This window comes from Oryx dammah, unplaced genomic scaffold (genome assembly GCF_014754425.2).
Source record: "Oryx dammah isolate SB20612 unplaced genomic scaffold, SCBI_Odam_1.1 HiC_scaffold_1, whole genome shotgun sequence".
NCBI classification, from domain to species: Eukaryota; Metazoa; Chordata; class Mammalia; order Artiodactyla; family Bovidae; genus Oryx; species Oryx dammah.
The window spans coordinates 17,079,940-17,107,797 of record NW_024070185.1 but is presented as its reverse complement, the minus strand read 5'-3'; the positions used below and the strand labels follow the sequence as shown (position 1 = coordinate 17,107,797).

Below are 27,858 nucleotides of genomic sequence, written 5' to 3'. Positions count from 1 at the left end.
CCTGGCATGGAGAATTTTGAGCATTACTTTACTAGCATGTGAGATGAGTACAATTGTGCGATAGTTTGAGCATTCTTTGGCATTACCTTTCTTTGGAATTGGAATGAAAACTGTCCTTTTCCAATCCTGTGGCCACTGCTGAGTTTTCCAAATTTGCTGACATATTGAGTACAGCACTTTCACAGCATCATCTTTTAGAATTTGAAATAACTCAACTGGAATTCCATCTTCTCCACTAGCTTTATTCATAGTGATGCTTCTTAAGGCCCACCTGACTTCACATTCCAGGATGTCCTGCTCTAGTTGAGTGTGAGTGATCACACCTTTGTGATTATGTGGGTCCTGAAGATCTTTCTTGTACAGTTCTGTGTATTCTTGCCTCCTCTTCTTAATATCTTCTGGTTCTGTTAGGTTGATACCGTTTCTGTCCCTTATTGAGCCCATCTTTGCGTGAAATGTTCCCTTGGTATCTCTCATTTTCTTGAAGAGATCTCTAGTCTTTCCCATTCTATTATTTTTCCTCTATTTCTTTGCATTGATCCCTGAGGAAGGCTTTCTTATCTCCCCTTACTATTCTTTGGAACTCTGCATTCAAATGGGTATAACTTTCCATTTCTCCTTTGCTGTTCGCTTCTCTTCTTTTCACATAGCACCAGCCATGTTTCAATTGGTCAGTATTCCCATGCAGCTACTTATTGGACAATGCTGCTATAGAATATTCCCATTGTTGCAAAACGTTCTCTTGGTTAGTCCTATTCTAGACCCCATTAGTCCTCATTTCCATTCAGTCACCCTAAAACCAGTAGAGTCCAGTGTTTTTCTTGGTTGTTTTGAATCCACTCTCTTAACAGCCCAACATCTAGTCCCATCTTTGTGATCTTAATTCAGGCTTCTATTATGTCATGATGCTACGATATTTGTTCTCTTTTCTGTTTCATTGCTTCTTTCAGATTTGTAGATTTACTGGGACGTTTGTAAGAGCTGTTAGAGAATTGTTGAGTGTAATTCTGATTGCGCTTTGGATTTGGTAATGTGGTGGGATTTTCAAACTGAACACTAATATCTAAAAATTTTTTTTAGGTCCCCAGAGGCAAATTTTAGACAAATCTTACTATCTTGGACTTCTTCGGTATGTTATATACTTTTTTTTTTCCTATGAATGATCATGAAGTTTTAACTAGAGTACTTACTGAGATAATTAGATATCTGTTAATTCTTAAGATTATTTTGTATTCTGACATAATTTATGGTTAATTTGGCTCTAAATATATGTCATCACAAATGGTGGTGGTATAGTTAGGCTGAGATTTTAAATTTTATGTATTAGAATGTATGTGAGCTATATATTTCCAGTTCACTGTTTTTCAACTAAGGAGAAGAATACTTTATGCTTCTTTCACTAAGTATTCTGAAATATATTATTCATAGATATGTGTATGAATGATAAAATGTATATGCATGCCTGCTAAATTGCTTTAGTTGTGTCCGACTCTGCGACCCCTTGGACTGTATGTAGCCCACCAGGCTCCTCTGTCCATGGGATTCTCCTGGAGAGAATACTGGAGTGGGTTGCCATTTCCTTCTCCATAAAATATATATACTTATTTATAATAATTAACTGCAGAGTTTTACATAAGTATATATTTAGTCAGTTGCTATAACTGTGACCTAATTTTATTTAATTCATAAGTTTGTTATGTATCTCTTAAGTGTGCAGCTCTAAATTAACAACTCTTTTCTCTTTCTCCACCTACCTTTTTCTCTGCTCAGATGCCCTACTAGCCTATCTCCATTTTTCCATTTTACTTTATTTTCTGGTTGGTTCATCCTCTGTGTCTTCTTTCCCTCTTACTTGCATTCTATTTAATGCATCCTTCTGTTGTATCCTGAAATCTCTGTTTTCTTTCTTTTAGTCCTTCTTAATTCTTTTGCTGTTCAGTTACTTGAATCTTTTTGATCCTCAAACTCCTAGAAGTTAGTAAGAGAAGGAAAGGTTTTCTCCCATCTATCCTCAAAGCTGACATCAACCATTAAAAAGAATACATTTGAATCAGTTCTAATGAGGTGGATAAAACTGGACCCTATTATACAGAGTGAAGTAAGCCAGAAAGAAAAACACCAATATAGTATACTAAGGCATATATATGGAATTTAGAAAGATGGTAACGATAACCTGTATGCGAGAGAGCAAAAGAGACACAGATGTATAGAACAATCTTTTGGACTCTGGGAGAGGAAGAGGGTGGGATGATTTGGGAGAATGGCATTGAAACATGTTAATATCATATAAGAAATGAATCGCCAGTCCAGGTTCGATGCAGGATACAGGATGCTTGGGGCTGGTGCACTGGGATGACCCAAAGGGATGGTACAGGGAGGGTGGTGGGAGGGGGGTTCAGGATGGGGAACACGTGTACACCCATAGCGGATTCATGTTGATATATGGCAAAACCAATACAATATTGTAAAGTAAAAAGAAAATGATAATAAATAAATGATAAATGGTTAAAATAAATAAATAAAATGCCAGTGGATTAAATGTCATTATAAAGTAAGAAAAATAAAATCTAGAGACAGTTAAATTCTAAAAAAAAAAAAAAAGCTGACATCAGTAAGAATGAGAGTGAGGCCATCAGTTTTGATATCTAGTCACTTTTTAATCAAAAGAAGGAAAGGTGATAAAGCTATTTCTCACCATCACATTGCCTCTCTTCTCCAAGATTTGTGTTTCTGTACTAATAATTACAATTACCTACTTACGTTAATTGAGTGAAGAACAATGGTTCTCAACTGGCAGTGATTTTGCCCCCTCCAGGAATATTTGGCAATTTTTAGACTCATTTTTTTGTTGTCATAACTGGATTTGGGTGATGTGTCATTGGCATCCATACCATAGAGACGGTTAAGCATGTTACAGTGCACAGAAAGATTGTTTTAAGTATTATTCAAAGACCTAAAATGTCCATAGTGCTGCTCTTGAAAAACTGTATTCTAGAGGGTAGCAAGAACTATGAGAGTGACAGTTAGATACTTACTTCTGTCTATAGATTGTACCGATTGTACCAATTTTTCCAGGTTTTCATTCTAATACTGTTTCATCTTTTTTAATGAATAGAGAACTTTTATCAATTTCTCAGTTGGAGTATACCACCTTAATAAAATAAGCTGCTTAAATTGTTTTTCTTTTTTCAGTGAAATTTCACAAAACCACTTATATTGTTGTTACACATTTATGAAAAGTTTATTTTGTTTAACTAGAGAGACTGTTTTCTGGATTGGAAGCATTACTGATGTCTTTATTTCTTTCCATTAGAAGTAAAATAAGTGAACTCACAACAGAAATCAATAAACTTCAGAAAGAAATAGAAATGTACAATCAAGAGAATTCAGTGTATTTGTCATATGAAAAGAGGTGAGTAATTTTGCAGTTAAAATATGCAAGGTATACTTTTATTATGAGTAACATTTGATGTAATATGTTTCAGAATTTTAGTACTAAATTTGTAGTTAAACATAATATTCATAATGTTCATCTGCCTATTTATGTATTTATGAATGTATTTTATATTTACAGAGCTGAGACTTTAGCTGTTGAAATAAAAGAGTTTCAAGGACAACTAGCAGACTACAACATGGTATTTGGTCTTTTCTGAGAGAATTTCTTTTGAATATTTTCATTGCTTTTTACCACTTTAGAAAATGCTATAACATTTTAATGTTAAATACCAAATAATGCATGAATACATACATAGAAAGATTGAAACCATACCAAGTGTAGAGATTAAAGTATATATTTGCTTTCTTTCTACTTTCCCTCCCAAGAAATATTTTGGCTTTATAGATTAATAGGTATTCTTCCAGCCTTTAAAAGAAAAACACTTAAAAATACAGAACATGGATACTTTTTTCCCCTAACAATTTAAAAATATTTTTTAGAGTAGATAAAATGTATTGAGTACTAGCAATGTCACTGCTTTAAAAATACTTTTATCTTTCTACAGAGTGTTGTCATCATGACGTTTTAAAAATTTAGTTACTTAGTACCAAACTTGCCTTTATCCTTCCATTTCATTCAAAATACAGTGCTTTGTCTTCTGTCACAATAGGGCATCTAATATAATCACAGTTTTGCTTCCTAATGTGGACTTCCAGAAGAAGCTTCCTAGTGTGGATTTCCAAAAGAAATGATCTTGTTTGCAGTGTTGATTACTGGCTCAATCTTTGGAGTAATCTTGGCCCCATGAAAATTTCTAATGTTTCAGAATTTTCTTTCTTCCTACTCTGTGGGTACTTTAGGCAGCAGTGGTCTCTGTACTTACTGTAAACTTGTATCTCACTTTTCCAATTTAAAAATAGTGATATACAAAGTAAGAAATATTCCACCATAATGATTAGGTACATTATAATATACCTACTTGATATTATTATATTGTACTCATAAACAGAATTTCTGATTATATTAATAGTATATTTTCACACTATAATCCATATTCTGTGCAACTTTTTTAGTAAATGATCTTCTAAATATGAGAAAAATAATTTTTTATAAAATATAAAAGACAGAGAAAGGGATTTTTAGTTATATGAGAATAAATTATGCAAGTTACTTGATATAAAAATATTAATAATGTGTAAAATCTGCTGTTTGTAGGTTTTTCTCTAATACAGAGAAAGCACTTAGTTAGCCAGTTATCTTGGAGAAGGCAATGGCACCCCACTCCAGTACTCTTGCCTGGAAAATCCCATGGGTAGAGGAGCCTGGTAGGCTGCAGTCCCTGGGGTCGCTAAGAGTTGGACACGACTGAGCGACTTCACTTTCACTTTTCACTTTCACGCATTGGAGAAGGAAATGGCAACCCACTCCAGTGTTCTTGCCTGGAGAATCCCAGGGACTGGGGAGCCTGGTGGGCTGCCATCTCTGGGGTCGCACAGAGTCGGACACAACTGAAGCGACTTAGCAGCAGCAGCAGCAGCATTATTATCCAAGAAGCTAAGGTCATGGCATCTGGTCCCATCACTTCATGGCAAATAGATGGAGGAACAATGGAAATAGTGACAGACTTTATTTTTTGGGACTCCCAAATCACTGGAGATGGTGACTACAGCCATGAAATTAAAAGACACCTGCTCCTTGGAAGAAAAGCTATGACCAACCTAGACAGTGTATTAAAAAGCAGAGACATAACCTTGCCAGCAAAGGTCCTTGTAGTCAAAGTGGTAGTTTTTCCAGTAGTCTTGTATGGATGTGAGAGTTCGACCATAAAGAAGGTGGAGCACTGAAGAACTGATGCATTTGAACTGCGGTGTTGGAGAAGACTCTTGAGAGTCCCTTGGACTGCAAGGAGATGAAACCAGTCAATTCTAAAGGAAATGAACTCTGAATATTCATTGGAAGGACTGATGCTAAAGCTGAAGCTCCAACACTTGGGCCACCTGATGTGAAGACTGACTCAGTGGAAAAGACCCTGATGCTTGGATAGATTGAAGGCAGGAGGAGAAAGGGATGACAGGATGAGATGGTTGCATGGCATCACCGACTCAATATTACCTGAGTTGGAGCAAACTGTGGGAGATGGTAAATGCCAGGGAATCCTGGTATTCTGCAGTCCATGGCGTTAACAAAGAGTCAGACACAACTGAACATAACAATAACGAGCACTTGTTATCCATATCACAGTTGAAAATGTTATATATAGAAATATATATTACATTAGGAAAGTTTAGTCTCTTAGAGTCAATTACATCCAGATAGTTTGCTTTTAGTAGCCTTCCTGTTCAAATTCTGCTTTAACAACTTGCTGAATTTTTGTATCTGCAAAATATGGAAAATAATATCTACTTCATAGTGTACTTGTAATAATTAAGTGAAACAATACATATAATAGGCTCAGAACAAGGTTTGGCACAAGGTAAATACGTTTGCTGTTGCTGTCACTGCCTAACTTTTTTTTTGCCTGACTTTTTGAAGTAGGCTTCTGTTTGAAGTATTCTGTTTGTGCCTTGCCCTGTAGGTTTTTTTTTCAATTTAATTTTTTAATAATTTTTAAAAGATTAAATCATTTTACATTTTCAGTGGTGTAAATTTGTAAATCCATTAACATTTCTTCCCCCTGGGGAAAAAAAGGAGAAAGATCTTCCCCCAAATTTTGTCTTCTCAACATCCTTCTTTATAAGGTTAGACGTCTTTTCAGAGAAGGCAAAGCTGTTTGAGGTACTATCTGCAGGAAGAATAGTTCTTTACTGCTTACTTTTCCTTCCTGAAAATGTAGTTTGTTGATTGCCCTAATGCAGAGAATATGCTTATTTAAGTAGCTCAATATTTGTTTTGTCTTGGAAGTAGTAATACTTAAATAACTACTTATTTGTAAGATTAAATACCTATATTATGGATTATAGAGAGGATTTATGAAGACTAATAGAATATTTTTTTGTACTTTTGTTTTTAGTTGGCAGATAAACTTAATACCAATACTGAAATGGAAGAAGTAATGAATGATTACAACATGGTAAGAAAATTTATAAGCAGTTGATCTACATAGCCTCTCTAAAATAAAGCATTTATATCTGGAAGTAACTTGATAAACCCTTATGTATCATGAAGATAGGTATTACTCTGATCCTAAAGACTACTGTTATATTTGAGTTCCCTTAGTTGCTCTTTTAAAATTTCTTCCTGTTGGTTGATTCTTTCAAGTGGATGCTTTAGTGTCTTTCTACAAGGCTGTGTTAGAACTGGTCTCTCATTCAGTATTAGTTAGGGAGTCCCATCCATATATCCTTGTGTATAAATTAGTTTGCAATACTTCTGGTTTAATGTTTGTGCACATGGAGCTGAGTACTCAGTGAAGAGTTGTATTAGAAAAGGAGAAGATGAATAATTGCCATATGATGCCAGACATAACAGTACTTTTGATTAGTGAGAAATTGTATTCAGTGTTCTTAACAAGTATTTGGTAGAAAGTAATAAAATGATAATAGCTAGCTTAATTGATCGGAGAAGGCAATAGCAACCAACTCCAGTACTCTTGCCTGGAAAATCCCATGGGCGGAGGAGCCTGGTAGGCTGCAGTCCATGGGGTCACACAGAGTCGGACATGACTGAAGTGACTTAGCAGCAGCAGCAGCTTAATTGATTATAAATATTTGGAAGAAAATAAATAAAATTTATATAGCTTATTATTTATTTATACAAAGACTATAAAGCATAGGATTTATAAAATGACTCTTCTAAATTTGGGGGCTTCCTTGGTAGCTCAGCTGGTAAAGAACCCGCCGGCGATGTGGGAGACCTGGGTTTGATCCCTGGGTTGGGAAGATCCCCTGGAGGAGGGCATGGCAAGCCACTCCAGTATTCTTCCCTGGTGAGTCCCCATGGACAGAGTAGCCTGGTGAGCTACAGTCCATGGGATCGCAGAGTTGGACACAACTGAGCGAATAAGCACAAAAGCAATAATAATGTAGTGAAGTTCTTAACTTCTTAACTTTAAAACACAGGAGAATTCTCAGTTTTAAAAGTGTGTTTTTAATGCCAAATATAAAAAGTGAAAACATTGTGTTCTTTTAGTTATGAGAAAGAAAGTGAAAGTGAAGTCGCTCAGTCATGTCTGACTCTTTGCCACCCCATAGACTGTAGCCTACCAGGCTCCTCTGTCCATGGGATTTTCCAGGCAATGGGATTGCCATTTCCTTCTCCAGGGGATCTTCCCAACCCAGGGCTTGAACCCAGGTCTCCTGCGTCGTAGACAGACGCTTTAGGTCCAAAGTCTAGACTGACTATGTGCAGGTTGAGTCAAATAGGAGTACTCAGGTAAAATCCTGAATGATTTAAGAAAACTTGCATTGGGTCTAGATTTGACATATTACTAATCAACTATTGAACACTTAATATCTTGAAATTCTGTTTACATAAGTAAAATTTACATTAGATTACTTAACAGGTCAGTAAACAATGAATATTTTTGGTGTGAGATTATAATGCCTGTGAAAAAGAGTGTTTCTTTGTATTTGATGTTGGTAGTGGTTTGTTAAGTAAAGTATATGCATTTTTTTAAACTTTGCCTGTGGCATTAGGATTATTTTTATAATCTCTAATTGATTCATAATCAGAATGAGCTTTAAAGAGATAGTTTGGCTTAATGGTACTTTTTTATCAGTAACTTTTCAGTTAACTCTTTTTTCAGCTTAAAGCTCAAAATGATCGAGAAACACAAAGTATGGATATTATATTCACCGAAAGACAAGCGTGAGTACAATCCATTTAGCAATCAAACAGATTTATAAGTGACCTGTATAGGTAGTTTAACTTCCGAATCATTTATTTCTTTATAGTTTTGTTCATTGTTTTTCCCTGTTGCATTTTCTAATTTTAAAAAGTTGAATATTTGCAATACAGACTGCATTGTTAATGTATCTGTTGTCTTCATTTAGATAAATTTTCTGCCTCTCTGAGTTTTAAATCTAAGGTGGATAAGAACATCTCTGCCATTTGCAATTTTAACTTGAACTTCTTAGTTAATTCAAATTATGAGATTTAAGCCCCAATCTAATGAAATGCACTTTATTATTCCATGGGCTATTTATATTATTATTCACTTACTAAAAATAATTAATTGTTATATTAGTAATCTACTTTCTAGATGTAGGTTGTATGTGCATCTTTATATATATAACCTGGTTAAAGAACAAATACCGGGTAACTGTTGGTTTTAAATCTGTTTTTTTTTTTTCAATAATTTTATCTATTTTTGGCTGTACTGAGTCTTTGTTGCTGTGTGAACTTTTGTCCAGTTGCAGCAAACGGGGGCTGCTCTCTGGCTGCCTCTCATGTGGTGGCTGCTCTTACTGGGGAGCACAGGCTCTGTGGCATGCAGGCTTCAATAGCTGCTGCACTGGGGCTCAGTAATTGTTGCTTTGGGTTCTAGAGCACAGGCTCAGTAGTTGTGGTGCATGGGCTTATTTGCTCTGTGGCATGTGGGATCTTCGCAAATCAGGGGTTGAACCCAGGTCTCCTGCATTGGCAGGCAGATTCTTTACTACTGAGCCACCTGGGAAGCTGCCAAGTAACTTTGACTTTGATGATAAGGTAAATGTGGCAGTGACAGTAATGCCTTTACAAAGGTAAGTGGACGTAATATAGAGACCTTAGTCCATTTGGGCCACTGTAACAAAGTATCATAGACTTGGTAACTTATAAACAACAGGAATGTATTGCTCAGGGTTCTGAAGGCTGGGATGTCCAAGATCAAGGCAGCAGTATAGTCCTGTTACGGTGAAGGCCCTCTTTCTGGTTCATACCTTCTTGTGATACCATCACATGGTAGACAGAGCTAGGAACCTCTTTGGGATCTCTTATAAGGGGCACTTACTAATCCCATTCATGAGGACTCTACCCTCATGACTAATCACCTCCCAACCTTTACACCATTACCTTTGGTTCAACATATGAATCTTGGAGGGACACAAATATTCAGACATTATCAGTAGTTAACGTAATTATTCTTTATTGACTTTTTGACTTTAATTATTGTCTAAAGCAGTGCAAACAGAAGATGAGCTATTTTGTACAAACACTGTACACATTTTGTTCCATAAACTTAACAATATTAATTTCCTTGAGAGCAAGGATAATAATTGACCCAAATAACCAAAATTCTATAACATCAAAAATACTGTCATATTACCTCCACATGTACAGTAAAAACTTGATGAAAAATAAGATGTTAAAATATAAGGATGAATTATTTGAAAGGTAAAGGAAGGTAATTTTCTTTTCATTAAAAACAAAGAAATCTCTTCCCCTGTCTATCATTTGATGCTCCTATAAAGTGCTATCTTAAATTACAAATATACTGGAAATCTCTTCCCTTTTGCAAAGAAAATCCCATATTTGTGGTAACCAGACACATACTTGAAAACTTCCTTTTTGTTGCTCTGGTTTTAGACCAGTTAACAAATATTCATATAAAATACTTTCTTAGGTGTCTAAAAAATAAGATATAATAAACTATAACCCATTGAGGACCTTATATAGTTTAGAACATTTCAGTTCAGTTCAGTCACTCAGTCATGTCTGACTCTTTGCAACCCCATGGACTGCCGCACACCAGGCCTCCCTGTCTATCACCAACTCCCAGAGCTTGCTCAAACTCATGTCCATCGAGTCGGTGATGCCATCCAACCGTCTTATCCTCTGTCGTCTCCTTCCCCTCCTGCCTTCAATCTTTCCCAGCATCAGGGTCTTTTTCAGTGAGTCAGTTCTTCACATCAGGTGGCCAAAGTATTGAAGCTTCAACTCCAAGAGAGCATTAGAACATTTAATCCTCATTTATTTTTGCATTTATCTACAAACCTATATAATGCACCGGTCAGATTTGTAAATGTTATATGTATGTGTTTTATAGATATTTTATCCAAAAAGATAACTCACAGATTATAAATTTAATGATGATTTAGGTTTCTGTGTCTGTTTGGTTCATTGATTAAGAAAAATGTTATTAAAATATGGTACTTTGTCCTGAAAATGTTAGCAGTTTCAAAACTTAATATCTATTGTAACTAAGGCTGAGTGAGATAGGGTCCCCTGACCCTTTAAGAGGAATTTTAAATTAAAGACAAATTATTTTTATAAAGTTTATTTTTATATGTACCAGGAGGATAGATTTATTTCATATGTTCAATCAGATGGCCAACATCTTAATAACACAAGAATTTACCTTATGTTATCCTATACATTTGAAGGGAGCAGGAAATGCCATACTTTGAGAAAACAGGTATAAAAAACCTATGTTTGCTTTCTCTTCTCTTTTAGTACCACCATTTACTGTGGCATGAGACCATATGTTTTATTATGGGACACCTACCTATAATAAAGTGGTTATAGTATATAGACTCAACATGTTACTATGGTATCTGGCTTTAATTCATTTTCACACACCTACTTGAACTAATGATTTTCTTCCATTTTTAATGTCTATACTTTTTTAGTTTGGTATTAGCCAAAATCAGTTATCCCTTAAAAATATACATAATTATAATTTTAAACCCATTTATTTTTCTTTGTTTAATCAGTTATCTATTGAATACCCAATATTTAATTATGAGTCTTTTGAATATAAGAGATTCGACGTAGTCTTTGATATTTTTCATAGTTCTATTTCATTTTTACTATATTTATAAAATATGAACATTTGCCTCTTAAATTAGGAAATGATATTTGGTAAAATGATAGGTTATGTAGAAAAAGATGCCTTATGTTTATATAGTTATCTCACTCTTATAATTGAGATTTAAAATTGTAACATATAATTTATGTTATCTATTAGGAAATACTACACATTAAGCATTTATATCCTTTATTGAAAACATGTTCCTATAAATACAAGCAAATATGCATTACAAATGATTCAGTTATTTTATTTCACAGAGTATATCATCCTAAACCATTTTTATTTTCCTTAGTACACATTTGAACTGAATTTACTATTTATATAACCTTAAAAATTACTATTGTTAGAAAATAATGTACATCTACATTATTTTTAGTCTCTTTTTTCTAAGGAACTATCAGTTATACACATTTTAGAAACTTTTCATTATAGAGAAATTTGAACATACACAAAAATAAAATAACATGTTATACTCCTAAGCACCCATCTCCATCGACTTTTATCCAACCCTGCTCCATCTGCACCACTGGATTCTGTTCTCTTCCTTGTATACTGAAGAAAATCTAAAACACCATATTATTTAATCTGTAAATATATTTGTGTTTTAGAAAATTTTTTCTAATATACATAGATAAATACTGTATACTAAATTATTCCACATATGAAAAGTAAAAATGATGGATTTTTTTCAGTTTTTAGTGGCACTATTTACATTAACTTGTTAAAATTATGATTATAGCCAATTGATAGACTTTTCTTGTAATAGTTTCAAAGCCAGTGTTCTTTGGACCATTATTGTGCTATGATCTGTTAGTAGCCATGCATCAAAGAAAAGGTTTTGTTGTCAAGAAATTTGGCAAATTCTTAGTATTATGTTCTTGAAGAGCAGAAAGCAGGTTAGCTTAGTAAAGTCTTGGGTAGCAAAGTGCTTCTTTACTATAAGTCCTATAGTAAAGAAGCTTGTTTGACTTTGTTTAAACCCAGTATTTTCTCATAATTCTATAGTAGTTTCCACCTGCAATGCAGGAGACCTGGGATCGATCCCTGGGTTGGGAAGATCCTCTGGAGAAGGAAAGGCTACCTAGTCCAGTATTCTGGCCTGGAGAATTCCTTGGACAGCATAGTCCATGGGTTGCAAAGGTTTGACACAACTGAGCGACATGTACCTTTTAATCCTCCATCCAGTAAATACTTCTGAATGTCTCTCTGGAAGTTAATGTTCTAGAAAACAAGTTTGGAAACATTGCTCTGCCTACAGCATCCCAAAGAACTAACCATAGGCTAACTGAAGATTCCTCAGCTCCAGAACAGAATCATTTGAATAAAAATGTCCCCCAAAGGAGCAGAATAGGTATTTTTTAGAACAAGATGCATAGATAATTTCCACTTTGGAAGTTGCTATATTATTAAGTTGCGACAATCATTTATTTTGATGACAGTCTTTCTTCATAACTGAAATTGAGAGATTGTGGCTGATGTTGAGCCTGTGCTTTAAATTGCTGCTAAATTTTCAGAAATTTGATGTGCCAATTCAGGAAGCATTTAAAAAGATTTAAAAAGCATTTTCCAATTTCATCAATTCATTCTATGGGCATAAAATTAATCTTAGTGTTTTGTCAGTTTAAACTATCTCTGTTCTTCACTTCAACTCATGATAAAATTCCAAAATTTTTATTTCTTTACTGATTCCAATCAGTAAAACTTTAATAGGTGTTACATCAAATATCTGGCTAATATGAGAATCTGTTCCCTTTAATTAAAGAATAATGTAGATTTTTTTCTTACTATTATTTTGGGTCTCATATATACTGCTGAGAATAAGTAATGCTAGTATTTTAACTGTTAGGTATCAAGGAGTGGCAGTTATTGTATTTGGACCTGCTTGCACAAAGCTAATGAGAAGAGTGTAATTTTATGATATTTATGTGTTGCAATTAATATGATGGTCTACTGGCCCATAGTTCAGTATATTATTGATCAAAATTTCCATGCCTAAAATGTGAGTGAGCTGGTAACATTTTTTAAAAAATCAAATATTGAAAGAAATTAATTTTCTTCCCGTAATTCATGAGTATCTATATATTTGTCTTCAATAAACCCATCATCATATACCACAAATGAATGTAGTTGTTCAAATATTACTGTAGTTTCTTCAGAGTTTGTGTCTGGTATCTGTGAAGGAGAACTTGGATTTCCAGTAAAACCATCTTCATAGGTTTCTGCTTCATGCTCTTCCAGACGATGATGATTGTAACTAAGCAGAAAATTATACCATACTGGACATTTGATAGCAATTGAAATGAGTAGTGAAGTCATCACTACAGTGACGACAACACCGACAAGAAAAGCCCAGCTTTTTCCATGAGATTCATGTTCTTAAATGGAATAACGAGAAAGAAAGGGTGGGAGAGGAATTTTGTTAAATTGACAAAAACAAAATAATCATAATTACATGTCCTAATAACTCCCCAATATTGGTATTAGAAATAAATATCCGTAATCTTCTCTAAGCAAAAGTTACTAAAACTGCAGTAAATAAAGATAGTTCATACTGTGGTACAAGAATACCTTTTTTCAAAATAACTACCTATCTTTGCATTGTTTATCCATTCACTCAGAAACATTATTGATTTATACCTGTTAAGCATTGTGACTTAACTAGTTAATACCAAGGCTCAGAGAAGTTAAATAATTTGTATAATGGCATTTGACTGATAACTGAGCCTACTCAAGAAACCCAGTATTTTGTTAATCATTTCTTAAGTGGAGGAATTGTTCTTTTACACTGTTTCAAGAAATTTAAAATGCAGAAAAATGACAACTATCTCAGTTTATTTAGTATGCTATCCTCAGCAATATTAATATTCAAAACAAATTACCTGAATTTCTTGTCAAGTTGTTCAAAGAGTTATTAAATGTTGAATTGCTAATGGACTGAAAAGGAATGTGAAGGTCTTCAGTTATAAATGAAGGAAATTTTGAGTAGCATTCAGCCTTGTAAGGTACTGTTTTGATATTGTAGCACTTCAGGATATCTGGATAGCTACACATGGTGATGCTCTCATTTTCTAGTAAAATAGAAAAAATAAGATTTATTATGGAAAATAAGATTATTATGGTTAACAACATCTTATAATTTTTTATCTGGAACTTTTTTGACACGTCTATCTGTCATTAAAGGTATAAGAAAGAAGCTAATTGTATTTGTCTAGCAACAAAATGAAGAAAGATGCCTATTTCTATTTATTAAGTTACTTTATAAATACAGTTTAAATGCAGTTCTTGTGTATTGTTCAGTTTGTCTGGGTTAGTAAAGTAAAGATGTTATGATTTAGATTGTGGTGAGCATCTGGAACATGGTATATAGTTTAGAAAATAGGGTACCTACTTCCACCTACTCTCTGACAGGATATCCTTAGAAAGGAAGTACTTTTAGCAATTACAATAGTTAGGACATGGAAACAACCTAGATGTCCATTGGCAGATGAATGGATAAAGAAATTGTGGTACATATATATAATGGAATATTACTCAGCCATAAAAAGGAATGCATTTGAGTCAGTTCTAGTGAGGTGGATGAACCTAGAGCTTATTATACAGAGTGAAGTAAGTTAGAAAGAGGAAAACAAATTTCACACATTAACGCATATATACAGAGTGTAGAAAAATGGTATTTTCAGGGTAGAAATAGAGATGTAGACACGGAGAACAGACTTTAGATAAATAGCAGGGGAAGGAGAGTATGGGACAAATTGAGAGAGTGGCATTGACATATATACACCACCATGTGTAAAATAGAGAGCCAGGGGGAAGCTGCTGTATTGGCACGGGGAGCTCAGCCTGGTGCTCTGTGACAACCTAGAGGGGTGGGATGGAATGGGGGGTAGGGGGAGGTTCAGGAGGGAGGGGACATATGTGTATTTGTGGATGATTCACCTTGTTGTATGGCAGAAGCCAACACAATATTGTAAAGCAATTATCCTCCAATTAAAAATAAATGTTAAAAAAACAAGAGATGTTGTGGGGAGTGGGGTGGGAGGGGGGTTCATGTTTGGGAACGCATGTACACCCATGGTGGATTCATGTCAATGTATGGCAAAACCAATACAGAATTGTAAAGTAAAATAAAAAATAAATTAAAAAAAAACAGTAAAAGAAAATTAGTCTTATGTGTTGAAACTGCAAACAGGATACAGAGTGACAGTTTCATCTTACATATGTAGAACATTCAAGCTTCTTCTCTTATTTCTTTTTTTCTGGAGAGGCAGAGGGAGAGCTTGTATTCAGCAGTTGCTTTTTAGTGTTTCTCCTGTTTCCATTAAACAGGACTAGTTTCCTTTAAACAGGAATAGTTTCCTTTGCTTTAAGACATGAAATGAGAGACACTTCTAGGGTAGAACAACACAAAATCAATCATTTTGGTTTTGACTAATTTAAATTATAAGTGCTTACCTAGTGTCACATTCGATGTCTTCAACCAGTTTTGCAAATTCAGTAGACTACAGGAGCAGTTCCATGGATTTCCATACAAAATTATGAATTCCAAATGAAACAGTTGTGGTACATCAAAATAGCTTATCAAATTGCCATGCAAATTCAATAGTATCAGGTTTTGAAGAGGCAAAAATGTATCAGGATTCAGTTGAACTATTTTGTTTTGGCAGAGATATAACTTTTTCAGTTTATGTAATCCTGTAAAGGCACCCTGTTGAATTGTGTGGATGGAATTTCTACAGATATTTAAAATTTCTAGATTGGACAGGCTACTGAAACTATTATTAAGTAGGATAGTGATTTTGTTTTCAATCAAATAGAGCTCACTGAGTAAAAAATATGTCTGTAGAACTCTTGTGTCTGTAATATTTAGAGTAATTTGATTATAACTGAGGTCAAGTATAGTAACATTTTTACTGATATTTGCTGGAATCAAAGAATAATTCTTTGCAGTCGAATTACATTTGACTTCCTAAAAAAGAGAAAATTAGAAATGCATTAATAAGGAGAAATATTGACAAAATTTCCCAAATTTTCATATCTAGGCAATTAGACATTGGAAGGAAATTCTTTTAGGAAAAAAGTTTACTGTCTAATCTTTTGATGTTAAAATATGTAAAAAGTTTAAGCAAATACTCCTTTTTAAAATTGGGATGGAGTGTTGAAGATTAAGGAAATTCTGATGTCATACAAGTATCTTCCAACAGTTAGTAAATAATTATTATTGAAAGAATATTGATATATTACCATTTATATATGTGGAAATAAATGATAAATAATTCCATTAATTTCCTTAGTATTTTAGTATGCAAGATTGATGTTTATGATGAGAAAATAATGTAAAAATATGTAATTTTAAAAAATCAGTAGAGCTACCAACATTACATCTAAGATTATTAAATAATTAAAAAACAACATTCCGTTATATAACTCTATAGGGTTAACAGCTCAAACTTTGGTGTTTTAAAGGAAAATATTTTGTAATAGAAATTGTGCCATGTGTTAAAGTCGGCCAACAAGAAGTGCGTCGCCTATGTGGATATAGATCCAAAGAAATAGTTCTTGTTTCAACTTGTTTTTGTAGTTGAAATGTCCCCTGATAGTAATAATAATAATGTAACAACAACGATTTCCCTCATAATTACGTGTTTTTTAAAAAAGTTTTCTACATTTTAAAGTGTTTTTATGTCTTAACTAATCTCTCATCTTATAGTGAAATTTTATGTATTTCTTGCTTTTAAAGAACTTGGTTTTTTATAAAATGAAGACTGCTTTTGTCCACTTACAATCTGGCTGAGAGATCACATGTTTTGAATATACCCTACTAACTAAAGAGTTCATTTTGATAGTTTGATTTTTTTTGCTTATATTGCCTTTAATACTTTACTATTTAAATTTACCAAAAGTGTACCATTGAAAATATTTTCACTGCTTTGATTGTAAAAACTTACTGTTTGAGAAGTCTGGCTTTCGTCTGATAATAATAACATGGAGAGCAGCCAAAATAAGATTGTGATGCTCATGGTTTTCATACTGCTAACCTGCTAAAAAGAGAGTATTTACATCTTGTTAGGAGACGAGAACATTAGTCTTTTGAGGACATTTTGATTTCCTTTTTACTCCTTTTAAGTCTATTATTTCTTAAAATATGTAAAAAAGGAAACAAGTAAAGATCCCTTCACCCTCCCTGCATTCTGAAATGCTCCTGGGGAGAATGAAAGACAGTAATTTTCAGGATATCTTTTTAGCTCCTGGATCTAGTGAAAGGAACTTTAAAATAATTGAAGTGGTTGGGCATTTTTAAATATATATATATGAACAAAAGAAAGTCTAGAAGGATATATATACTTATGTATGTATATATTAATACATCTTTAAGTATATACTCATTGCTACTTCTTGACTTTTCGACTTTAGGCATTATCTATTGATATTATCCTTTGACTTAACATTTTGGGAGATGAGAGTTCTCAGCTTGCTTTCCAATAGCTCACTACCTTCATCTTCAGTGCATCAAATATATATCTACTGTCTTTTCACTTTCCTCATCTTCAATGCATCAAATATATATCTAGTGTCTCTTCACTTTCCAAACATAGTCAATTGTAATTTTTGTTAGATGACTGAAGCTACTTGGCAGCAGCAGCAGCAGTTTATGTAACTTAGTTTATACTTCAAGAATGTATAAAACTGTCAAAGACTGTTAACAGGATTATTATTCTGTTCCTGCATACTTTTTGCTCTGGTTAATTGTGTTTGTTTTCTTTTCCTGTGCTTAGGGTTTTTTCACCCATTAATTTATACACAAACACGCTTAGCAAATTTCTCAATAGTTTATGTATATTAGGTATTTTAATCTATTTCATTTGCTTGAAAAAGTCTCTCCTAGAGCCTGCTGCCATGCTCTGATATGGATAAGCTGATCACTAGGCCCTCTATGGTGGAGAAGGCAATGGCACCCCACTCCAGTACTCTTGCCTGGAAAATCCCACAGATGGAGGAGCCTGGTAGGCTGCAGTCCATGGGGTCGTTGAGAGTTGGACACAACTCAGTGACTTCACTTTCACTTTTCACTTTCATGCATTGGAGAAGGAAATGGCATCCCACTCCAGTGTTCTTGCCTGGAGAATCCCAGAGACAGAGGAGCCTGGTGGGCTGCCGTCTATGGGGTCGCACAGAGTCCGAAACGAGTGAACTACTTAGCAGCAGCAGCAGCAGCAGCAGGCCCTCTATGGAGTTGTTGACCTCCACTCTCCTTCTATCCTCATTGTAGAGATTCTCTTTGGCCCTCGTTACTGGATTCCTGTTTTCTAGAATGCCTTGTCTTGGATTACTGCCTTTTTTTCCGTGGAGTTTCCTGCAGTAGCTTCCTGAAAAGGTCCTTAGGAGGAAATACTTTGTAGACCTTGAAAGACGTTTTGGCTAGAAATTTTAAGTAGGATTTTTTAGAATTCTTAGAATTCTAAGTAGGAAATGATTTTCCCTCAAATGGTTGATGGCATTGCCCCGTTGTCTTTGGATTTCTAGTACAGTCATCCCTTGGTATCTGCAAGGGATTGGTTTCTAGAAGCCCCTGCAGGTACCAAATCTGTAGATGTTCGAGTTCCTTATATAAAATGGTGTAATGTAATGAATATACATTACAAAGGGCCTGATTTTGTATTCACAGGTTTTACTTCTGTGGATTCAACCAACCATGACTGTCTTACTGTTAAGAAATGAGATGCTATGCCATTCTAATTCTTTATCCTTTTACGTAACTTGCCACTTCTTAACCCCAAAGCTTTTCTTCTGAAGTATGTTGCTGAACAATATTATAAAAGTTAGAAGTATACTGTATAGTGAATCAGAATTTTTAAAAACTATACTGCACTAATAGATATTATTAAAATATTGGCTGTATTCTCTGTGCTGTACAATATAGTCTTAATGTGGCTATTCTGAAATTTCATGATCCTTTGTGAGAGTCTATTTTGTGAAAGTCTATGAAATAGGTACTTGATGGGTGGTTTCAATCTGAAAACAGTGGGAATCTTTCTGAATTCTTTCATTGATGATATTGATAATTTTCTTCTCATTAAAAAAAATCTTACCTCCCTTTCTAGAACTCCTTTAATTCTAAAAGGAATTGGCTCTCCTTGTATGATTTTCTAATCTTTTATATTTATTCATCTGCATTTCACCTCTGTGTGTTTTTGCTCTGCTTTCTGGAACTTTATCTTCAAACTCTTCTATTAAAGTTTTCTTTTTCTCGTTATCTTAATTCTCAGAGCTATTTTTAATTCTCTGAAAATTTCTTTTGTACTATACTGTCCTATGAATATATTTTCTTGTATCTTCTTGTTGTATCTCTTGTTTTTTTTTTTTCCTTGAAAAGCCTTTGTGTCTTCAGGTCATGTTTTTCCAGTTTCTTTTAATAAGTATCCTTTATATTAGAGGATTTCTTTTAAACTTCCCATATCTGTTAATATTTGGTTTCAGTTCAGTTCATTCACTGAGACATGTCCGACTCTTTGCGACCCCATGGATTGCAACACACCAGGCCTCCCTGTCCATCACCAAGTCCTGGAATTCACTCAAACTCTTGTCCATTGAGTAGGTGATCCCATCCAGCCATCTCATCCTCTGTCGTCCCCTTCTCCTCCTGCCCCCAATCCCTCCCAGCATCAGAGTCTTTTCCAATGAGTCAACTTTTCACATGAGGTAGCCGAAGTATTGGAGTTTCAGCTTTAGCATCAGTCCTTGACTATGCCAAAGCCTTTAAATGTGTGGATCACAATAAACTGTGGAAAATTCTGAAAGAGATGGGAATACCAGACCACCTGACCTGCCTCTTGAGAAACCTATATGCAGGTCAGGAACCAATAGTTAGAACTGGACATGGAACAACAGACTGGTTCCAAATAGGAAAAAGAGTACGTCAAGGCTGTATATTGTCACCCTGCTTATTTAACTTCTGTGCAGAGTACATCATGAGAAATGCTGGGCTGGAAGAAGCACAAGCTGGAATCAAGATTGCCAGGAGAAATATCAATAACCTCAGATATGCAGATGACACCACTGTTATGGCAGAAAGTGAAGAGGAACTAAAAAGCCTCTTGATGCAAGTGAAAGAGGAGAGTGAAAAAGTTGGCTTAAAGCTCAACATTCAGAAAATGAAGATCATGGCATCTGGTCCCATCACTTCATGGCAAATAGATGGGGAAACAGTGGAAACAGTGCCAGACTATTTTGGGGGGCTCTAAAATCACTGCAGATGGTGACTGCAACCACGAAATTAAAAGACGCTTAGTCCTTGGAAGAAAAGTTATGACCAACCTAGATAGTATATTGAAAAACAGAGACATTACTTTGCCAACAAAGGTCCATCTAGTCAAGGCTATGGTTCTTCCAGTGGTCATGTATGGATGTGCAAGTTGGACTGTTTTAAGCTGAGCGCCGAAGAATTGATGCTTTTGACCTGTGGTGCTGGAGAAGACTCTTGAGAGTCCCTTGGACTACAAGGAGATCCAGCTAGTCCATTCTGAAGGAGATCAGCCCTGGGATTTCTTTGGAAGGAATGAAGCTAAAGCTGAAGCTCCAGTACTTTGGCCACCTCATGCGAAGAGTTGACTCATTGCAAAAGACTGATGCTGGGAGGGATTGGGGGCAGGAGGAGAAGGGGACGACAGTTGGATGGCATCACCAACTTGATGGACGTGAGTTTGCATGAACTCCGGAAGATGGGGATGGACCCAGAGGCCTGGTGTACTGTGATTCATGGGGTCGCAAAGAGTCGGACATAGCTGAGCGACTGAACTGAAATGAACTTCCAAAGAACACCCAGGACTGATCTCCTTTAGAATGGACTGGTTGGATCTCCTTGCAGTCCAGGGGACTCTCAAGAGTCTTCTCCAGCACCACAGTTCAAAAGCATCAATACTTCTGCACTCAGCTTTCTTCACAGTCCAACTTTCACATCTGTACATGACCACTGGAAAAACCATAGCCTTGACTAGATGGACCTTTGTTGGCAAAGTAATGTCTCTGTTTTTCAATATGCTATCTAGGTTGGTCATAACTTTTCTTCCAAGGACTAAGTGTCTTTTAATTTCGTGGTTGCAGTCACCATCTGCAGTGATTTTAGAGCCCCCAAAAATAGTCTGGCACTGTTTCCACTGTTTCCCCATCTATTTGCCATGAAGTGATGGGACCAGATGCCATGATCTTCATTTTCTGAATGTTGAGCTTTAAGCCAACTTTTTCACTCTCCTCTTTCACTTGCATCAAGAGGCTTTTTAGTTCCTCTTCACTTTCTGCCATAACAGTGGTGTCATCTGCATATCTGAGGTTATTGATATTTCTCCTGGCAATCTTGATTCCAGCTTGTGCTTCTTCCAGCCCAGCATTTCTCATGATGTACTCTGCACAGAAGTTAAATAAGCAGGGTGACAATATACAGCCTTGACGTACTCTTTTTCCTATTTGGAACCAGTCTGTTGTTCCATGTCCAGTTCTAACTATTGGTTCCTGACCTGCATATAGGTTTCTCAAGAGGCAGGTCAGGTGGTCTGGTATTCCCATCTCTTTCAGAATTTTCCACAGTTTATTGTGATCCACACATTTAAAGGCTTTGGCATATTCAGTAAAGCAGAAATAGAGGTTTTTCTGGAACTCTCTTACTTTTTCGATGATCTAGTGGATGTTGGCAATTTGATCTCTTGTTCCTCTGCCTAATATTTGGTTTAAGACTTACATATATGAATGGGAAATGAAAAAACTGGTTGGAAACTGGATTTGTGTGGTTCTTTTTTTTTTAATATTTTCTTGATGTGGACCATTTTTAAAGTCTTATTGGATTTGTTACAGTATTGCTCCTGTTTTATATTTTGGTTCTTTGGCCTCCTGACCAGGAATTGAACACCTTGCCTCCTGGGGTGGAAGGGTAGAGTCCTAACTGCTTGACCTCCAGAGAATTCCCAGCTCTTACCCAACTGTAGACCTTACTATAGAGTGACCTTAATAGGCTTTTATTCTTGGGAAATCCCTAATGTCATTATCTTTAGAGTGTTCCTTTTGGGCTGCTTAGATTCCTCAAAATGACTTTTCTGATCTACTGCCTGAAAAGGTGACACCAGTTGGCCGGCGTTCTGAGAGCTGAGTGGTGAAAAAGTTGGGTTTAGCTCAGTAATTAGTATTTAATGTTATTTTCCCTGCTTTTGACATAACATCCCTGCAGTCACTTGTGCCCAGATTCCATTAGTTTTATTCTCCTCAGAGTAAAAAAAAAACACCTCATTTTTCTGCTTAGGTAGGAGGGGAACTTTACCTGACTGGGCAGTGTCCGGGAGAAAGACTTTCAGCTGTTTCAGCCTCTCCTTTTCTACTTCCAAAATACCTGGTGCTGCCAATCTCTGAGCCATCTAGGGGTTCTGCAGTATAAAACAGGTAGCTTCTCAGCTTTCCCGACTGCTGGCTTCAGAAAATTTTGGTTTCTAGTCAGTTTCCACTTAACTTTTAGCTTTCTAGTTTCTAGATTTCATTGTTCTTTCCTCTTCTATTCATTTTGTCATTGTAAGTTTTGTACTTCATATTATCTTTTATTTTCATTTTAATAGGTTTTTGAACAGGAGTCAGTGTTAGTGGGTACATTCAACATGCCCTAACTAGAAATTGTCATTTATTTCAGTAATTCTTCTCACTAAATACTTTCCATTTAGTCATTTTATTCATTACCTTAATGTTTCTTATTTTTATCTGTTTTTCTTAAAATCAGTGTTACAAGCTGCTATATAAAGCAACTATACTCCAATAAAAATTAATTTTAAAATTATCTATTAATTAATTTTAAAAAGAAACTGCTGCAAATGAGCTGTTTGAAATGATATGAATATGTTATGTTATTATCATCCTTAGTGATTTTTAAAAATTTAGTCTTTTGAGGCTTATAGCACTTACTATAATTAGTTGCTTATGATTTTTTAGGGCAGTTTATTCCTTCAGAACAGGGAGTAAGAAACTACTCAGTTAACAAGATTCATTTCAAGTTACTAGAGTGTGTTGCTGCATTAGCAATGAGAAATTTATTGTTATGTCAATACTGGTCTATTAACTTCCTCACTGCCTTCAATTTGATGATCTGTTTATGTTTATTCCCTTTCTAATTTCTTTCTTTCCATGGCTAAATCAAAATTGTAAGAGAAAGCCACTGTTCGCCTAGATTTTGCAATTTGAATGTAGATCATAATAGCATCCCTTTTAGAGCCAGAAATGATTTCAAGCTATCACTTATGCCAGACCACTGCCCACAAAAGGGGATCCCTGAATCATGTATAAAAGGTAAGTACCCATGTTTAGTGATCTCTCGGAGTAAGTGCGCAACCTCCTCAATGGTTTGTTTTGGTATTTCTCAATGGTGTAGTGAAATTCTTACTGATGTTTTTGTAGGATGCCCATGTAAGTAATATAGAGGTAAGGGAGAAGTTCCTTTTTTTTTTTTTAGAGATAAATAGGATAAGGATGAATAAAGGAAGCAGATAATCTATAAAGAAAAGGGTTGACATGAAATAGAAGCAGCTAGAAAAGGTAATGGAGGTCAAGTAGGATTATGAGACTGTGGAAATGGAGACCGAGGATTGTCATGTATTTATTATACTTATCAGCTACTTTATACTATCATGCTAAAGTGGATAAAATCATAAGGGTTAGAAAAGGAATCTTTTAAATTTTATATTTGATAAATTTTAGAGTTAGAAAAGACACATACTCAGAGCTTAAGGTAGATTTTGTTCAAGAAAACAGTCAACAAATCTAAAGCATTAGTAGGTCTAAAGCTATGAAATGCATTGATTGAGCCACATGGGCCATGGGGCTTTTCTTGTATTTGTACATCTTTTGAGAGGGAAAAGATTGACAGAGGAAGTTGATGTTGACTGTCACAACACTACACAGACAAATCCTTAAACAGACATAGTTGCTATCTTGAAGAAATCAAATTGGTGAAATAAACAGCTGATAGCAGAAATTATTCCTGAGTCAGTTTACCCTGTTTAAAAAGTTGATTTAAAAGGAAACAGTTATTATTGCCTTTTTCTCCCTTTAGATTTTTTTCTCAATTTGAAATTTATTTTGAAATGATATTTTGGTTTGAGTTCAGTGATTAAAAAATAGAGAACAAATGGAATATCAGGTTTTTAAAGAATTGTTTTACAAGATTAAATGTTCTTTTATATAGCATATACCCTATGTTATAGAAAAAGAGACTTACACAAAAGGAAATGGTAGATATTGAGAAAGAAACAATGTTCTTCTTAGCACAGTTTCAAGTGTGAATTTCTGAGTTTTTGGTCATGTACTTTGGCTATTATATACTGTGAAATAAAAAGATACTGCTGTTATTTTGGCTTGATTAAATAGTGTGTATCCTGTAATACAGTTTTTCCATTAAATATTTCAGATATTTATACCAGAATTCAATGTATTTATAGTAAGGTATTAATAACTCACAGTTAACTTTTCTCTTGTAATTTCATAGAACTAACTTTCTTTTTTTCCCCCAAATTTAAAAAGTTTTATAATGGAAAATTTCAAGGAAAAAAACCTCTCAGGAAAAGAATCATCACTCAGTTTTAACAATTATCACCTATTATTCAGTCTTTTTTCATCTTACAAATTTGTTTTTAGGTTAATGTCACTTCCGATTGCTCTGTGATTAATGTATTTCAAAATTAAAAGATCTTATAAATTTGATTGGCTAAATGAAATCTTCCTCCCCCCAAATTACATTGCTTTACGTTATTACTCTATTTGGAAAAGACTTTTTGGCCATGTCCAAGTTTGTATTTCTAAGATAGCTGTCGTGAAAATACAATTATATTTTCTGCTCTTTCATCACTTATTAAAGACAAAGATTTTTATATAGACTTAAGCTTAAATATGATTTTTAAAAATTCAACAACAATCACCAAACCTATAAATATATAGGATCTTACCTTTCCTTTTTTCTTTTGTCTCTGAGACTGGTGTATAAGGAATCTGCTCTCTTTCTTCTACACCATTAAAAAAAAAAAGTATGTCATGTGATTTATTTCACTTTGTCTTAACCTTTGTACTCACTGAACAGGTGGAAAAAAAAAAACAAAAAACTAGACTTCCTTAGCAAAAGATTGACTCAAAGCATAATTTCTTAAAGTCATCTATGACTTTTTTAGTATAACAAGTAAGGTGGCTTTAGTTTAATCTTTGTGTTTCTTAATTTCTCTTGAGAAATTTAAATATTAACAAATTTACCTTGTGCGTTAAAGTATGTAATATTGAAAATGCATAATTTGAAAGGTGCATTGCTAAAGTGATTTAAATGTTAGTCCTAAAGGTATTTTATATTTTGCAAGACTCAAGTTGAAAAGATCCCACCAAGTTTTGTATTCCAGTGAGTTTCACCTTTGTTGTTTACTCATTTTATAACACCATCATTGGTGGTTTTACTGCCAAGTTATAACAGGAGCAGACTACTCAAAGAATCAAAAGACCCACCCCTTGGCCATTATGTGGCCCTCAAAGAATCAGTTACCTTCCTTGGGCTTCCTTGTATAACTTCTCCTGTGTAAAATGGAATACTTTACAACATTCACTCCCATCTAATTGTAGTAGATATATCAGGTAAAAAGATAGTTAAAATTCATTGTTGGTAATAAATAATCACAGGGTTCAGAATGAGTTAGTTCTAACAGATTTAACTCAGTATCCCTAATCTGTGAAAGAAAGAGATTGAAATAGATATTCTTTTATGTTTGAAATATCTATGAGTGCATATACCCATGTAAATTGTAGCAGCAGCAGACATATTTATTATGCTATAGTAATTGAGGTTCAAAGTGAAGACATTACTTCTGTTTAACAATGAGACAAAAATAAATAGAAATTCCAGTTTGTCTGTTTTGTTATATTTATCTTTTATTTGGTTATTATGAGATTCTGTCTAGGAAAATTTGGGAGTTGGTGATGGACAGGGAGGCCTGGCGTGCTGCGATTCATGGGGTCGCAAAGAGTCGGACATGACTGAGCGACTGAACTGAACTGAACTGAACTGATTATGGTAGTAGGGTATGAGAGTGTGAAGTGTGTGGAGGATAGATATTTGGATCTATGAGGCTTAGCTAGTGGTTGTGAAAACTGTTAAAGTTGATACCTGTATTTGAAAGAGATTGAATAGAATAATTATATTTTAAATTTAAAGTAGAAATTTATTATTGAAACAATTATTTTCAGGCAAGATTCAAGATTCAAATTCAAAATTTCTTTTTATATGTAATCTTAAAGTATTTAGATGATAACTAGTATCCTACCTCTGTTTTTTTCAGAATTTTTCTCTACCCTATTAAATTGATCTTGCATAGGTAGTAAGTGCACATCACTGGTACTTTTTGTGATTATTTGATAAGATGGTTATTGTTTGTAATTAATATCATACTACTACTTATATAATTAGACTTGTTCCTATTATATTCTCAAGGAAATTAGCTGATTATTTTACAGTGCTAACGAACAGTTGATAATTTTGAAATATCAATTTTAATTAAAGCAGTAGATAAAGAAGAATTTAAAGAAAATATATTAATCTAAAGCTGTGAACTTTAAAATCAGATTGCACTGTTGATTTTCTTATTCTGCAGTGTAATCAGAGCTGTGTTACTTTAAATGATTTGGTAAACTTCCATACAAGATTTCGAAGATATCAAAGAATTCTGTAGCTAAAAGATACTTGAAAACCACTATTTTAAAATTTAACTTTCTTGTTAATCTTGAGGATATGATAACAAGAAGTGCAAATGCATTCTGATCTATATAAGACTTTAAGGATTTTCTATGATAAAACTTTGTATTTTCTTACAAGAAAGTAAAGTGGAGAATAAGAAAATAGAAGGATTTGGGGATTGAGAAGAGAAGGATGCTAAAAAAGTCTGTGTTGATGGGGCCAAATTTCTGTGTTCATCTGTGTGCGCTTCTCTGGTAGCTCAGTGATAGTCTGCCTGCAGTGCAGGAGACGTGGGTTCAATCCTTTCGTTGAGAAGATCCCCTGAGGAAGAAAATGGCAACCCTGGTATTCTTGTCTGGGAAATCCCGTGGACAGAGGAGTCTGGCAGGCTGCAATCCATGGCATTGCAGAAGAGTCAGACACAACTATGCAACTAAACACCACCAGCATAAGGAGTTATCACAAACTGCGGTTGAATAACTTTTAAGTATCCTATGCAATTGAGACTGAGTAAAGTTAATTGATTTTCTCTTCAATATAGTAAGAGGAGTATTGCATACTTTGATTTCAGGAAGGAAAAACAAATTAGAAGTGTAGAAGAAGAAATTGAACAGGAAAAACAAGCAGCAGAGGGTATTATCAAAAATATGTCTCCTGAAAAACAAGTCAAGTATATAGAAATGAAAACCACAAATGAGAAATTATTACAGGTAATACTAGTTACTACTCTGTGCCGGGCTACAGCAATCTTACTACTGAAAATATGTTCTGAAAGTGGGCAGGATTGGCATCCCCTGAGAGCTTGACTAGACCTACTGATCAGAGTCTTCATTTTAACAAGATGATTCATACAAACCTTTAAATTTGGGAAACACTCATCTAGAAAACTTTGTTTTCTTATGTTGTATAGTGACGTAACTTCTACTGTTACTCAGTTCTATGCATCATTCATTTTTGCAGGTCATA

The 27,858-nt window shown here is 34.6% G+C and overlaps 2 protein-coding genes across 7 annotated transcripts in view; one reads left to right on the top strand and one right to left on the bottom strand.

Annotated features, from left to right (window-relative positions):
• IFT74 (intraflagellar transport 74) overlaps positions 1-27,858 on the top strand; it is a 104,380-nt gene that overhangs the window by 11,301 nt on the left and 65,221 nt on the right. For all 6 annotated transcript variants that reach the window (XM_040238050.1, XM_040238035.1, XM_040238025.1 and 3 more), the window contains 6 exons: positions 1,081-1,129; positions 3,314-3,412; positions 3,575-3,635; positions 6,447-6,506; positions 8,181-8,242; positions 27,464-27,602. In XM_040238050.1, coding sequence (XP_040093984.1) covers positions 1,081-1,129; positions 3,314-3,412; positions 3,575-3,635; positions 6,447-6,506; positions 8,181-8,242; positions 27,464-27,602 — 470 coding nt within the window. The remainder of the gene's footprint in view (positions 1-1,080; positions 1,130-3,313; positions 3,413-3,574; positions 3,636-6,446; positions 6,507-8,180; positions 8,243-27,463; positions 27,603-27,858) is intronic.
• On the bottom strand, positions 11,335-25,175 carry LRRC19 (leucine rich repeat containing 19). Its single transcript, XM_040238072.1, has 5 exons — positions 25,130-25,175; positions 17,111-17,200; positions 15,618-16,131; positions 14,045-14,233; positions 11,335-13,540 (listed from the first exon to the last, which is right to left on the bottom strand). Exons 2-5 carry the CDS (start codon positions 17,189-17,191, stop codon positions 13,212-13,214), a joined length of 1,113 nt encoding a protein of 370 aa, XP_040094006.1. The 5' UTR covers positions 17,192-17,200; positions 25,130-25,175; the 3' UTR covers positions 11,335-13,211.

Bases quoted from the DNA above. Each gene is read 5' to 3' on its own strand.
- LRRC19 (XM_040238072.1), bottom strand. From the start codon at position 17,191: ATGAAAACCATGAGCATCACAATCTTATTTTGGCTGCTCTCCATGTTA. The intron at 16,132-17,110 runs GTAAGTTTTTAC...TCTCTTTTTTAG, and splicing joins AAAGCCAGACTTCTCAAACA to GAAGTCAAATGTAATTCGAC. The intron at 14,234-15,617 runs GTAAGCACTTAT...CTATTTTACTAG, and splicing joins GACATCGAATGTGACACTAG to AAAATGAGAGCATCACCATG.